The following is a 13,653-nucleotide window of genomic DNA, read 5'->3' on the forward strand; positions in this document are numbered from 1 at the left end:
AATCATAGTCTACATGTCTGTCCTCCGCTTGTTTGGGTGTTGTTTAATCGATTTGTTTACTTGTTTGTCACCAGCTTGTTTGGACCTCAAGGAGATGTCTTCCTTGAATAATGGGGAACATAGCTTCGATGTGCTGCTATGATCTGATCTCATCTGAACCGATAGAATGTGTCATTGAATTAGAGTTATTAAGAATCCATGGAAAGGCGTCATGCCATCCGATGGGGGATTGTGGAAAGTTACTCGAGGTAAGGTATTCCGACGATCAACAATGCCGTAAAACAAAGCCGTACCCGTATACGTATGAAGCCAAATTCACATTTGAGATTTGTAGTCAACAAAGTCTTGGCGTCCCAAACCAACGACAAGACAGAACGATTCTATTCCATCTCATATATGGGATGCATCGTTATTCGTGTTATATCGTATATCGTAAATCATCCTCCTTCCTACCGCCAGACCCTAGCTGGAATTCTCCTTCCACTCTATCTCGCTTCCCCGCATTTGCGCCTGGAATCAGCCTCGTCCTAAGCTTAAACCGTATCTTCCATACACAACTTAGGCATGATGTTCATACCCATCAGCTATAGTGCACAGCTCAATCAGCTTGCTCCACTCCACTCGGATCAAAGTCAAGTCGCCCAGAGCCGAGCAAACAAAGTTACACGGGCAAACTCAAGGACTCACCTCTTGAATGAGCAATTTCGCTGCATAGGGGATAGTCAACCCTATCACCCCCTTTCCGCTTTTACATTTCGGACACCAGTTGTTGTATCCTAGCATACCGCACGTCTCGCACACTTGAGTCTCGAACGCGTCGGAGGAAATCATGAGTCGTTCGAGCAGTAATTGAGTGGCACCATATCCGATCAGACTGAACAGTATCAGGTGAAAATGGAATGAACCCCATCAGATCAGCCTCTACCCTTTCAACTCCACTCAACTCGAACGAGACGAATGAACCCATAGACTCAGGGAGCCAGATGGGTCGGATTGGAACGAATACATGAAGGGCGAAAAGTCAACTCACCAATCTCGCTCCATTTCTCCCAGCCTCAATCCACCATCTTTCGATCTACCTTCCGTAGGTTGTCTTGTCAGGTTGGCTCGTGGACCTGTGGGTCGCGCGTGCATCTTGTCCATGACCATGTGCTGTGGTCGAAGCGAAGATGATGCAGATTAGCTCTCAGTCTTGACTACCTTCACTATCTATATAACGAAAAGCGGAACGTGGAGTACACAAATGAAAAATGAAATTCCAGAGTCGGACTTTGACTCACCTTCAACTTCTGATAATAGATCGGACCAAAGTACACATATGCCTCCATCGGTTGACCCGTAATTCCAGAGGTCAACATATCTTTACCGGCATACGAGAATCCATTATCGATCAAGATCTGAGACATGTCTACCACTTTCGACCCTCCAAATGCAGTTCCATATTGCAGTTTCCCAGCTAAGACTCCCGCTTTTCCAGATAAGAGTTCGATCATTTTTCCTACCGTCATTCGCGAGGGGAAACCATGCGGGTTCATGATGATGTCCGGTACGATACCCTGATCGTTGAACGGCATATCCGCTTGCGGGACGATCAGACCACACACACCCTTTTGTCCGTGTCTCGAAGAGAACTTATCTCCCAATTCAGGACGCCTGGTCTGTCTGGTCAGAATCTTGATCAACGATCCATCCTCGCCCTCGGTAATCATGACTTTATCGATCTGGATGGGCTCAGGTAATTTGTGAGTGATCGGACTGGGTTTGTACCCCTCAGTGGATGGGCCACGGGTATCGATCGGAGTTTCTCGGTGAATCATGACGTCGAATTGGTTGACAGTCGCTCCGGGGGCAGTCATACCGTCTGCCCGGTCGATGAAAGCGTATGCGTCCGGACGGGGTAATGGGTCAGGGTAGGCAGTTCGTTCATGTGATCCATTGGCAAATGTTCGCATTGGGATAGTCTGTTTCTTCAATACGTGACATCGACCAAATCCTCGATCTACACTGGCTCGATTGAGGATCAAGGCATCTTCGATATCGTATCCAGAGTAAGACATGACAGCGACCGTAGCGTTCTGACCGGCAGGCAATTTGTTGTATCCTACCAGTTCTATCGTCTTGGTCTTCACCATTGGTTGTTGGGGGTACGTCATGAGGTACAGCAATGTGTCGATCCGGTTCAGTTGATTATATGCGATAGCTCCGATCGCTTGTTTACCCATCGCGCATTGATATGTATTACGAGGCGATTGATTGTGATGAGGGTAAGGGATCAGTCCAGCGACAGCACCCAAGATGGTGAATGGCTCAATCTCTAAGTGGGTAGTCTCTTCGACTATCTCGGATTCGTAACAAGCTATGAATGAGTCGTTCTCCTCGTTCACATCTAGGTATTCGACCAGGCCCGATCGGAGGAAATGGTCGAACGTGACTTTCCCTTCTTTGAGGAGCTTCATGTGTTTGGATGTTACTCGAGGTTTACCCTTTTCGACGATGATCATCGGCCGACAGATACGTCCTCCGTCAGAAGCGATGTATATCGTACGTTGATGATGGTTGATATAGATCGACACAAATTCCGATGTTCTTCCTGCTCTTCTCAGTTTTCTGAAAGTTCGTACAAATCGTTTCGCAAGATGCGTGACTCCGATGAGGGTACCGTTGACCTGCACAAGGTGGACTCCAGGTCGATAGAGCTCATTACCGGTCAAAAGGGAAATATCTTCTACACCAAGGAGGAAAGCCATCTTGAGTAACGGTTCCTCAGGAACATCCGTCGTGATGTGTGTCATCAGGGCCAAGTTCTTTACTAGACCACAAGCTTCTCCTTCGGGAGTGTCGGAGGGACAGAGCATACCCCATTGAGAAGGCTGTAAAGCACGAGGTCCAGAGACTTTACGCGTCTTCTCGAATTGGGAGGATATACGGGTCATCATTCCTAGTGCGGCTATGAAACTCAGTCTCGATAAGACGTGGGTGACACCGGCTCGCTCGACGTGGAATCGCTTCAATGACCAGTTACCGGTCGAGATTGATCGGACGAAGGCTGAGGTGATCGGATCCCCACCTTGGCGAATGAGCGATCCGGCATCGAAAGGTCCAGCGCGACTCTTCTTCTCCAAGATTTTGTCCATACGTTTCTTGAGTTCACTGTTGAAGGTTTTGAACGAGTCTTCGAATAACAGGGATAACAATTGACCGGCACTACGAACGAGCGCACTGGTGTCAGCTCACTCGGGGCAATGATGTTGACGAGGAAGGAGAACGGAGTTTATGGGTACTGTGCTTACAGCTCTAAACGCTTGTTGCCGACGTAATCCCTATCATCCACCATATGTTCATCGATCATAGCCATCAAGACTCTTCTAGACATGGTCGCCAGGTAGATGCACTTTGGTCGGAAATTCATGTTCCTGACTGGGACATGACCGAGAACCATAGCTGCCAAAGCTTGTTGCGCGATATCGACCGGAGTAAGCTTTTGGCCGTATGATCCTCCGTCGTCTTTCGCTTGGTTGGGTGACACTCTAGCTCCGATCCATTCTAACGCTTGTCTACGGGTGAATGTCTTTTCTCTAGCTGCCTCTTCTAGTGACACGCCGAATGCTTCTTGATATCGCTCGTCTGAGCCACATATTAATTGCAGAATCTCTTTGTCGGATGTGATACCCATAGCTTTGAGGGCGATGACGATGGGGATGAATTCCTTGAATGAGTTATGTCGGAGATATAATCGTTTGTTCTTGGTAGTCACGTATGTTTTCACAACTCGATCGTGTGTTGACCTGTCGAACGCGTGATCAGCTTCTTCATCTCCATCTCGAGTTCATCTCCATCTCGAGGGACGAAAGAAGAGACGGATGGTCATACTGACGATGTAACTTCCGCAGTGGTCTCATCCTTCTTCGGATCCCTCATAACGATAATTCTATTCTTACTAAGTTGTTCCTGCACCAGAATAACCTTCTCCGTACCTTTCACCACGAAATAACCACCTGGATCCATCGGACATTCACCCATTCTGGCCAGCTCACTCTCATTCTTGTTCTTCAGATGACAGAGATCACTCCGCAGCATGACAGGTAACATCCCTATCTGTACACCACGTTGTCGGTTCTTCTTATCTTCACCTTGATACTCTATATCAACGAAGATCGGTGCGCTGTATGTCGAATCTGTTAATCGACATTCCATTGGCGTGAGGACATTGGCAACTTGGTTGGTATCGTGTCTTGCGGGTTTTCCTACTCGTATATCGAGATACCGTATGTAGTAGTATGGGTTCATGTCCGATACTACATGTGAATTTGCCGCTAAGATCGCCTTGATATCGACGTTGACGAAATAGTTGAACGAGTCTAAGTGTTGTTTGACTAGACCTTTGACTTTCAAGAAGGCAGGTAAGAGTTCCCATTTATCCTAGATTGTGAATTGCATGTCACATCAGCATCGCAATAAGTGGCAATCCTGTTGACTGGACTGAACGTGTCAAAAATAGTGATCGCCAAGTCCAATCGAACCCACCTCGACACTCTTAACACCCTTCGAATACCAATCAGCTCCCTTCTGACTACCGTACGTCTGCCTCATCAACTCTGCCCATTCTTCCTCTCCTTTGTTGACCTCGGGCTTCTTATCGAGCGAATTCACATTGCTTGATGGACGCAGTGGTGCTTTTCCTTTAGTTGTTGTCGAGGATGAAGCACCTATGCGTGGTTTGACATCGGCACTTGTAGATGGTCCCGCTTTGGGAATCCTTGTTCGTGGGGCGGGGCCGGCAGAACAGGAGGACGAGGCTGCCGGTGCTGCTCGTTTGGCAGGCGCTCGAGCTGGCGGCATGCTGTTGGGTGATTGAGGAAGGGTAGTGAGGGCTGAGGGGTAGACTGATGAATGAGTGAAGAGGTTTAAGATGGATTCTTGATCATAAATTATTTGAGCCGAATGTAATGCTTAAATCGAGTGGGCGGCGACGACCGACAGGGGAGTGCTAATTATAGGCGCACAAGCGGGTCTATCAACATCGTTGTCTGACTCGTTAGGCTTGTGGGATCACCTGCTATTTGACTCCGGCATGTGATCGAGATGCCACGTGTCTGGGACATGTTTCAGCGTAATTACGTACGCGGGGTTGTCATAGTGAGAATGAGGAATGAGGATGCTGTGTATGGTATATATACATCTTCCCTTTCTTCTCTCTTTACTTCTCTAAACTTCGAATCCAAACAGCAAAAGATACCAAACACTGCTCACAAAAGATGGACTACACGCCCAGGCAGATATTCCAGACCCCAAACAACGTTTAGTGAGTGGGCTCATCCATCCAAGCAATTGGTTCAACCTTCAAGCTCGCATCGCTTCGCACAGACATCTCCGCAGACATATTGCGGCACTACTAGTTTGCAGTATCATGTAGGACTTTGCTAACATAGTTTTTCTTGACACAGTATACTGCAGCAACCATGGCAATTCGTCAAAGAATTGGGCCAAGGAGCATACGGTTGTGTCTCATCAGCACGTAACAACCAGACAGGCGAAACTTGCGCAGTGAAAAAGGTCACCAACGTATTCCAGAAGAAGGTGAGCTGTCTCATCAGGAATTCCGTGCCGATCTGATAGCTCAATGCTGTGACCCTCTATCAGATCCTCACCAAGCGATGTCTGCGAGAATTGCGCTTGTTACACCATTTCAGAGGTCATAAAAATGTGAGTAAAGAACTCCACGCCGAGATGACCGGAGGGCCTGTGCTGACGAACACCTTGACAGATAACATGGTATGTCTGCTTAGATTCCCTGGCGCAGGCGGATAGCTGACTCTTCGCAGCTTGTATGATATGGATATCGTGTTCGATCCTCCTGGTACAGGTCAATTTAGGGAAGTTTACTTGTACGAGGAATTGATGGAAGCGGATCTTCATGCTATTGTGAGTCGAGTCAGCCCTTGTCTGCTTCGATTATATATTTTATACACAAGCTAAACATGTTCGACTACTCAGATACGATCCGGTCAACCTCTGTCAGATGCTCATTTCCAATCATTCCTTTATCAAACCCTTTGCGGTCTCAAAGTGAGCTATCTTCTCATCAGGAATGCACTTAGCTGACAGACTTTCTAGTACATCCACTCCGCCAATGTCTTGCACCGAGATCTGAAACCCGGAAACCTGTTAGTCAACGCGGACTGCGAATTGAAGATTTGTGATTTCGGTTTGGCAAGAGGGTTCCAGCCCGGGGCGGTGCAGACGGATCAGGGTCAAGCGGGATTCATGACGGAGTGTGAGTTGTTTTGATGTCAGCTGTGTGGAAAGACGTCGATTTCAGACTCTTTGACTGACTTGCGGACTTGTTTCACAGATGTTGCTACACGTTGGTATCGAGCACCGGAAATTATGCTTTCTTTCGCCAATTACGTGAGTCCTGCGTGTCAATTCTTCTGCTCGTGTCGTATATGACATGAAGCATGGCTGACGAAGCATGGCTAGACCTCTTCAATCGATATGTGGTCGGTTGGCTGTATCTTGGCGGAGCTGCTAGGCGGAAAGCCGATATTCAAGGGAGAAGATTACGTTGATCAATTGAACAAGATTCTGAACCTATTGGGTACACCGACGGAAGATACTTTGCGCAGAGTTGGATCACCCAGAGCTCAAGATTATATTCGATCATTGCCTATCAAACCTAGAGTCAGATTCGATACTCTCTACCCGAATGCTCAACCTCTAGCTTTAGACTTGCTGCAAAAGTTGTTGACCTTTGATCCGCTTAAGAGGTTCGGATGTGAGCAGGCCTTGGAGCATCCTTAGTGAGTTACTTCCTTCGCATCAACCAGTCCTTTCGTATTTGTATCTGATATGCTGCTGAACAACTCGATGCAATTGTAGTCTCGCGGTATGGCACGATCCTGCTGATGAGCCAACATGCGAAGTAGTGAGTGTGCCCGGTCTTTCCTTTTTTCCGGACGTCCGCTTATTGTGTGTCTGCGATACGTAGCCATTTGATTTTTCATTTGAACAAGAAGACTCGACTTCCGGTATGCGACAACTGATCCTCAACGAAGTTCAATCTTTCCGAGAACTTGTCCGACATGCTCCTCCCCAACCTCACAGAGCGAACAACGAACCCTTACCTCAAGCAATGCAAGCATCTCATCAACCTGGAGCAGGAGTCGGTCCAGCATATACCGATACAAACGCTGAGCCTAGGCTCGAAGGGGAAGATGTTGAAGAGCATCCTAGTAGTGCGTTGGAGAGGCAGCTGGATCGTCACCGAATTTAATTGAGGTGTTTTGCCTGACGCATGATCGAAGCAAGCCGATCTGGAAGGGGAACGGACAGTCTTTACTCTTTTGAATGTGATGAGGTGCTACTGTTGAATAGAGTATCCTAATAATGTTCATAACGATATAAAAGCATCAGCTGGATGTTATCTCCACGCATCATCTTCTTTGTACATATCCGATGATGATGAAACACATTTTGTGCATGTATGTCAAAGACAGCGACAATTGTTGGTTGATGTGGATGGAAATGCTGAGCGAGGTGGTCCGACCTTTGCTGGCTGTACGTAGCTGTCGATCTCCGTCAGCTCATTACGACTCCAAACCGGGGGTCATGCAGACCAATGAAGTGTCATGGACGTCGATGCGCAGTGATTGAGGAATGGTTGTTTAGTAAATGGTGTATCCGCTCTTTGCCTGCCACTTTGCGTCATTCAATTTCACGACAACAACAACAACAACGACAACCATCATTCATTTAATCATTCATTTCCACCAATCCACCATTCCCACATTCTTCATTTCGAAATCACACCAGTCAAGATGCTATCAGAACACTAGAAGCTCAAAAGCCAAAAAGCCAAAAGCCCAAGAGCAGTCAAGATGAATTCGCACCCACCCCCATTACACTCGCCGCACTTAGCGATCTACCCTCCCAAGCCTCAACCCAGACCCGATGATCACACAACGTCGAAGTCGAAGTCGAAGTCGAAAAGGAAGAGAAACAGCGCACGGCGATGTGTACCTACTCTGAGAGGGTTCAGATCCTTCTTGTATCATACGAGTTTTTACTTGTTCATCTTGATTATCGCCGTATTGTTGGTAGCTTCAGCATGGGGGATAGGGGAACAGGCTATAAGGAATAGTGGACAGAGGAATTGGAATATATTCGTGTTGGTTGCTGCTTATGTTGCTTTGGTGAGTTCACTGTCACTCTATTTCCCTCATCCACTTCCACAACGACATCCATACATCCATTCATCGTCCATAACCTCTTTGCGTATGACTGACCAATGACTGACTGACCTATGTTATTCACACTGATCTTTAATAATAATTGTGATTGGGTCCTATGATGATAACAACAGGGCATCATATCGATCCTGCACGTCTGGTCGAGGGTGCTGAGCGTGAAAAGGATCCTAAGGACAATGCCTAAACCGTATATACCAACAAAGCAGATCGACTTGCCCAAGGTGAGTTATCCCTGAACCTCAGACATCTGGATCATGTCTTCCGAAAGGGGTGTATTATCGAAAGAGAGACAGATACGCTGACAGACCTGCACACCTACTCAGAGCGTAGCCAAACATATCGCTACCGAGTACTCGAGGACAGCTGTCATAGCGCATATCTCGCAAGCTACGACGGGTCAACAGGAAGGATGGGGTCGACCAGGTATGTCGGTCATGAGCTGCCTACATTCTTCCGTCTTCTCCCTTCTTGCTGTTCGGACGCACAGCTCAGCATTCGCCTGTACTAGGTACAAAATGGGAGGACAAGCACTTTAGAACATACATCTTATCCACCATACCTATAATGAGTGAGTCCTAGATACCACGTATGAAAAGGTTCTATGACATCGAAACTAACGCGCTTGAAACCTACTCCAAATAGAACAAAGCCTTACTCCAGGCTCAAGCTCAAGCGATACCTCCTCATCCTCCCCTTCACCTCTTTCCCTCCAGCCATTACTCGACGCAGCATCATCAGTCAATGATAACGGAGCGATCCGCTTGTTCGTCAACTCTTACGCCAAGATAGTCGAAAGGGCAAGGTATGGGCGGAAGGAACCTAGTCAGGCAGATGCAGAGGCTGTCGAGAAGGTCGTTGAGGTGGTGTTGCTCACGTGAGTAAAATGGTGACAGTAATTGCTCTGCGTCGTTTCCCTTCCAACAGCCTACAAATCATCAACAACCATCGACAATTGTGGATCACAACATCATTTACTGATTAATGACTGCGTCACACCTTCTGCAGCCTCGAGGTTAAACGACGTCGCGAACGAGATAATGGCAGATCATTGTAACAGATCACATAGCTACATACAACGTTGTACAACATGAATAAACGAAATCTACGCTGATCCCAAGAAAATGCACCTCGATCTGCGCTGTGCTCCTTGTTTCATTCTATTCTAAAGCATTCTGCTCATGTCGGGTTATCACCTGTACTTTCCTTCTTCTCCTTGGTCTCAGCACCACCATCTCCATCCTTTTTCTTCTTCTGCGTCTTCTTTTTCGCTGGTGCAGGAGCAGCAGCAGACGCAGCCTCGGCAGCAGCAGCAGCTTCAGCGGCAGCTTGGGCGGCGGCAGCTGCCTTTTTCTTCTTCTTGGCTGTTGGTGGTGCTGGTGGATCTTCCACTTTCGGCGGTTCAGGTTCCGCATTATTAGCTGCTGTATTGGTATTGGCATTTGCCTTTTTCTTCTTTTTCGTTTTCGGTTTATCTTTCGTATCTATCACTTCTTCCTCTTCCACCACTGGAGCCGGTCTCTTTTTCTTCGTTTTCTTCTTTTCTCCTGTTCCCGTTCCTGTTCCCGTATGCGCACCTTCAGCCCCATTATCCTTGTTATTCGTACCATTCAGTTGTGAAGCATTATCACCAATACCGCTCCCGTTCGGATCTTGATTATTCAGAGATTGTTGAGGTCGATTCGCAGCTTCTCGAGCTTCGATCTCCATCCGCAATTTGAGAGCATCCCATTGTTCTTTAGCTCGAAGGACATTCCAGGCAGGCTGGAATCCACCTCCATTCCCGATCCCCGAGGTTGCTGCTCCCCCACTGATGGTTGCGGATCCGGTGCGATGGTTGATACCTGCTCGGAGGAGTCTTGACATTCTATCAGACGTTTTGGAGTCGCCAGACCCGCCATCACCGTTCGAGGAGGTGTGATGGATGGACCCGTCCGAAGCGAGGTTGGTACCGGCGGGCGAAGTTAATGCGAGAGCTAAGGTAGCGTTACGAGTAGCGAGGATGGACGTGCCTAGGTAGAGTGGTGGAGATGTAGCGGCCTACGTGAATGCAGCAGGTCAGTCTGATTGAATTGGAGTGATGATTGCGACTTGATGTAATGGGGAACAATCTTTGCTTTCACGAGGAAATTGGATTTGTGCCTTGTACCCACAAAACATGCAATCTCGTCTAAATGACAGTAATGAGATTGGGTATTTATACACTTACGATAATCCTCGACTCCAATTCCAGACCCATGCCTTCATCTAGATTCTGTCCTTTCCTCTCTAACATCACATCTATGGTCTGCGCTAAAGTCTCTGCAGCGGGACGCATGACTACTCTGGAGCGGGTTTCGGGTGATTTCCTATAATCTTGTATTTCTACGACCAGACAGCCGTCGACGAAGGAGATGGGAGGTTGGATGTTGTATAAGAATCGAATGAGGGAGGCTGGGATCACCTGAGATCGAAGAGCAAGGAGGAATGGCTAATGATGATGGCACGGCGAATTAGCATATATACTAAGTCGCTATCATTGGGTGTATTGTCAAGTGCAGAGAGAATCTCACCTTCATATCTCCCTCATATTGGAAAGTCATAGGCTGCGTCGGAGCAAAGTGATGGTTAAGGTGTTCACTCAGCATAAGACTCATCATGTATTGATGGGAAACTGTGACTTACCGAATTCTCGAATCTCCAGTGGGACGAGAACAGCTGCACCGTTAAAGAAGGTTCCCATCTTCTCGACTTTTTCATCACCGCTCGAGCGAATCGATGGTGATTGTACCCCGATGCACTCGCCATGGTGGCTGATGGTTGTCTACAGGACCTCAATTTCTTGTTGGCCGGTGGATGCTTGTGTTTGTTCACTCGAAGAAAGGAAAAGAGGAAGAGGAAGATGAATGATGTCGGAGGATATTATCCTTTTATCCGGTTATCACCACCGAGTGCGCGTTCGTGCCCATGTAAATTCATCAGACTCCTTCAGGCTGTAGCATCCCCTAATGCACTCGAATGCCTGCATAGCATCGGACCAGTGAGCAAGGAGATAAGCACTAGATGCATAGCTTGACATCCAGACCGTTCTGACATGATGATTCCGGGTGATATGCACCTGCAGCAATGGATGGGAATGACGACAGACCAATCCGAAATTTTGGACAAACAAGTAAATCAGAGTCATTCACATCCATTCAAAAGAATTCGCTGTATTTCACCTATCTTCTTCTCACAACTCCATTTATGTGCATCTGTGTATAGCGTATGGATCATAGAGAGAAGAGACGAGATGACCCCAGAAGAAACTCAGAAAGCGCTTAATGCGAGAGTGCGGAAATTATCAGTCGTGCTTGGGATCAGTATTGCCTTCTTCATTGTGGAAATTGCCAGTGAGTCGACCGGAATCGAGTCATGCTCTACTGTACCGGAAAAGCCAGAACATCCAGGTCTTTTGTAGCTTATTCAGCTGATACCATGTACTCCGTAGTCGGATTCAAGACTGGTGCTTTGGCTTTGATTGCTGATGCTGTATGTGGTCTGGTAACTCACGCAAAAAAGCGCATCTTGCTGACTCTGATTTTACAGTTCCATTATCTGAATGTGAGCCAACAGTGAAGCAGTAGACTGCGATAGTGGTGAATCGATTCCTGATTGTTGTATTCTTGGTATTTGCAGGATATCGTGTCCTAGTGAGTGGACCTCATAGTACCGCCCTCCGAGGAGTCTGCTAATCCACCTTCCCATTATAGCGTGATAGCTCTGGTGGCAACTTTGGTAAGTCTCCTACAGCCTTTCTTGAAGCTACTCTTGTGCTGATCACTTTTACTACTCCATAGCTTAGTCGAAAGGGTAGCGGCGTGAGCTCCTTCAATCACCAGTCAACCCGCTGGTAGTCGCGGCTGACGAGAAAGTACAGCCTGTAGGATATACGTTCGCCTACAGACGAGCCGAGATTGTAGGAGCCTTCTTCAACGCAAGTTTCCTCATCGCCCTGGCCCTGTCCATCTTCCTGCAATCCATCGAGAGGTTCATCAACGTGGAAGATGTCGATCATCCTTTATGGGTGATGATCGTTGGTTGCTGTGGATTGGCTTTGAATATAGTTAGTATACTGGTTGTTCACGGTGAGTCTCCGTCTTCCGCCTATACGCGACGTACTTGTAGCTCGGTATGTGCTAAAATAACTTTGTCACAGAGCATGGACACGATAATCCCTCACAAGAGTATCCGGACGAACCTCTGGATTTGGAGTTATCAAGGATCAAAGCCCTTGCGAGGACTACACATGATATGAGGGGTAATATCGCTCCACTAAACGTTGATGTAAGTCACCAGCCATCTGACCTTATACAAGTCGCAGTGTCTTGTGAAGCTGATTCTAACATGACGATCGTTCGCATCAGCATTCGCAACATCATCATGCGCAGAAGAGCGAGTCACAACCGAAACCTGCTCGGAATTTGGGTTTATTGGGTGTTTTAGTCCATTTGCTTGGGGATGCGATCAACAGTAAGTACACCCTATCACGCCAGCTCACAGTAATTCACCTTTATCAAGTCAAGACAGCTGACTTGGCTGACCATAGACGTCGGTGTGATCATCGCTGCTGCGATTATGTGGAAGACGTCTTCTCCCCATCGGTTCTACGCAGATCCCGCTGTATCTCTGATCATTTCCATCCTGATCTTCCTTGGCGCCGTGCCCCTTGGTAAGCATTTGTTCAGCCTCTTCGACCTCTGCCGAATTTTATTCACTCCTAAAGATGTAGCCAAACGATCGTCACGAGTGTTACTGGAAGCTGCGCCGAAGAACATCAACCCGGAATTAGTCAGAGAGGATCTGATGACCGTAAGTTCAGTTGCCAATCAGAACTCATTTACCTTATTTGCTGACGCCGAGCAAGATCCCCGGTGTCTTGTCTGTGCATGAACTACACCTATGGCATTTGACGGAAACGTATGTCACATCCAACTTTTACTGGTCCATTCAGCTTCAGCCTACTAACTTGACTCGTGCGTCGTCAGCGATGTTCTTGCCTCTTTCCATGTGCACGTTAATGTGAGCGATATCGAAGGGTGGCTACCTATCGAGAGGGAACTTCGATCATGTTTCGCTGCTCAAGGTGTTACCCATGTTACCATTTCTCCCGAGTTTGACGGGATCGATAAAGCTGGTCAATTGAGGTCTGGTGGTGAAGGCTGTGATCCGACTTGTTCGATCGTTCCTTCCTAGGTAGATAGGTCCCTCTATGAGCAATCAAGTAAATAACCTTACAAGCCAAGTATAATGCATCTCACTGCTGCTGAGACATAGCTCATGCAGCTCAACAATTTCATACATACATGCATAATATAATTCATGAATCCCCCGTTCAGTTGTTGTCGACTAGGTCAATTAGGGTCTCCACCGGGTCAATAATGTGTCC

At 47.4% G+C, this 13,653-nt stretch overlaps 5 protein-coding genes across 5 annotated transcripts; 3 read left to right on the forward strand and 2 right to left on the reverse strand.

Annotated features, from left to right (window-relative positions):
* Positions 1 to 533: 533 nt before the first annotated feature.
* I303_104870 (uncharacterized protein) lies at positions 534 to 4,839 on the reverse strand (the record flags this gene model as incomplete). Its single annotated transcript, XM_018407456.1, has 7 exons — positions 534 to 584; positions 688 to 874; positions 1,031 to 1,152; positions 1,281 to 3,204; positions 3,291 to 3,785; positions 3,875 to 4,419; positions 4,525 to 4,839. The coding sequence occupies 7 exons, from the start codon at positions 4,837 to 4,839 to the stop codon at positions 534 to 536; spliced, it is 3,639 nt and encodes a 1,212-aa protein (XP_018262667.1).
* A 416-nt stretch (positions 4,840 to 5,255) lies between these two features.
* I303_104871 (uncharacterized protein) lies at positions 5,256 to 7,273 on the forward strand (the record flags this gene model as incomplete). Its single annotated transcript, XM_065969054.1, has 11 exons — positions 5,256 to 5,302; positions 5,445 to 5,577; positions 5,641 to 5,703; positions 5,765 to 5,772; positions 5,823 to 5,922; positions 5,995 to 6,066; positions 6,115 to 6,274; positions 6,353 to 6,408; positions 6,481 to 6,800; positions 6,880 to 6,925; positions 6,989 to 7,273. 11 exons carry the CDS (start codon positions 5,256 to 5,258, stop codon positions 7,271 to 7,273), a joined length of 1,290 nt encoding a protein of 429 aa, XP_065825126.1.
* Positions 7,274 to 7,877: 604 nt separating this feature from the next.
* Positions 7,878 to 9,303, forward strand: I303_104872 (uncharacterized protein; the record flags this gene model as incomplete). Its single annotated transcript, XM_018407454.2, has 6 exons — positions 7,878 to 8,192; positions 8,363 to 8,470; positions 8,573 to 8,672; positions 8,758 to 8,817; positions 8,892 to 9,123; positions 9,255 to 9,303. The coding sequence occupies 6 exons, from the start codon at positions 7,878 to 7,880 to the stop codon at positions 9,301 to 9,303; spliced, it is 864 nt and encodes a 287-aa protein (XP_018262665.2).
* A 122-nt stretch (positions 9,304 to 9,425) lies between these two features.
* Positions 9,426 to 11,033, reverse strand: I303_104873 (uncharacterized protein; the record flags this gene model as incomplete). Its single annotated transcript, XM_018407453.1, has 4 exons — positions 9,426 to 10,286; positions 10,456 to 10,716; positions 10,799 to 10,831; positions 10,911 to 11,033. 4 exons carry the CDS (start codon positions 11,031 to 11,033, stop codon positions 9,426 to 9,428), a joined length of 1,278 nt encoding a protein of 425 aa, XP_018262664.1.
* A 484-nt stretch (positions 11,034 to 11,517) lies between these two features.
* I303_104874 (uncharacterized protein) lies at positions 11,518 to 13,460 on the forward strand (the record flags this gene model as incomplete). The annotated part of the gene is made up of 13 exons (XM_065969055.1): positions 11,518 to 11,617; positions 11,716 to 11,756; positions 11,814 to 11,828; positions 11,904 to 11,917; positions 11,978 to 12,002; positions 12,065 to 12,085; positions 12,145 to 12,352; positions 12,424 to 12,551; positions 12,632 to 12,737; positions 12,814 to 12,936; positions 12,997 to 13,076; positions 13,132 to 13,184; positions 13,253 to 13,460. The coding sequence occupies 13 exons, from the start codon at positions 11,518 to 11,520 to the stop codon at positions 13,458 to 13,460; spliced, it is 1,122 nt and encodes a 373-aa protein (XP_065825127.1).
* Positions 13,461 to 13,653: the final 193 nt, after the last annotated feature.

This window comes from Kwoniella dejecticola, chromosome 5 (genome assembly GCF_000512565.2).
Source record: "Kwoniella dejecticola CBS 10117 chromosome 5, complete sequence".
NCBI classification, from domain to species: domain Eukaryota; kingdom Fungi; phylum Basidiomycota; class Tremellomycetes; order Tremellales; family Cryptococcaceae; genus Kwoniella; species Kwoniella dejecticola.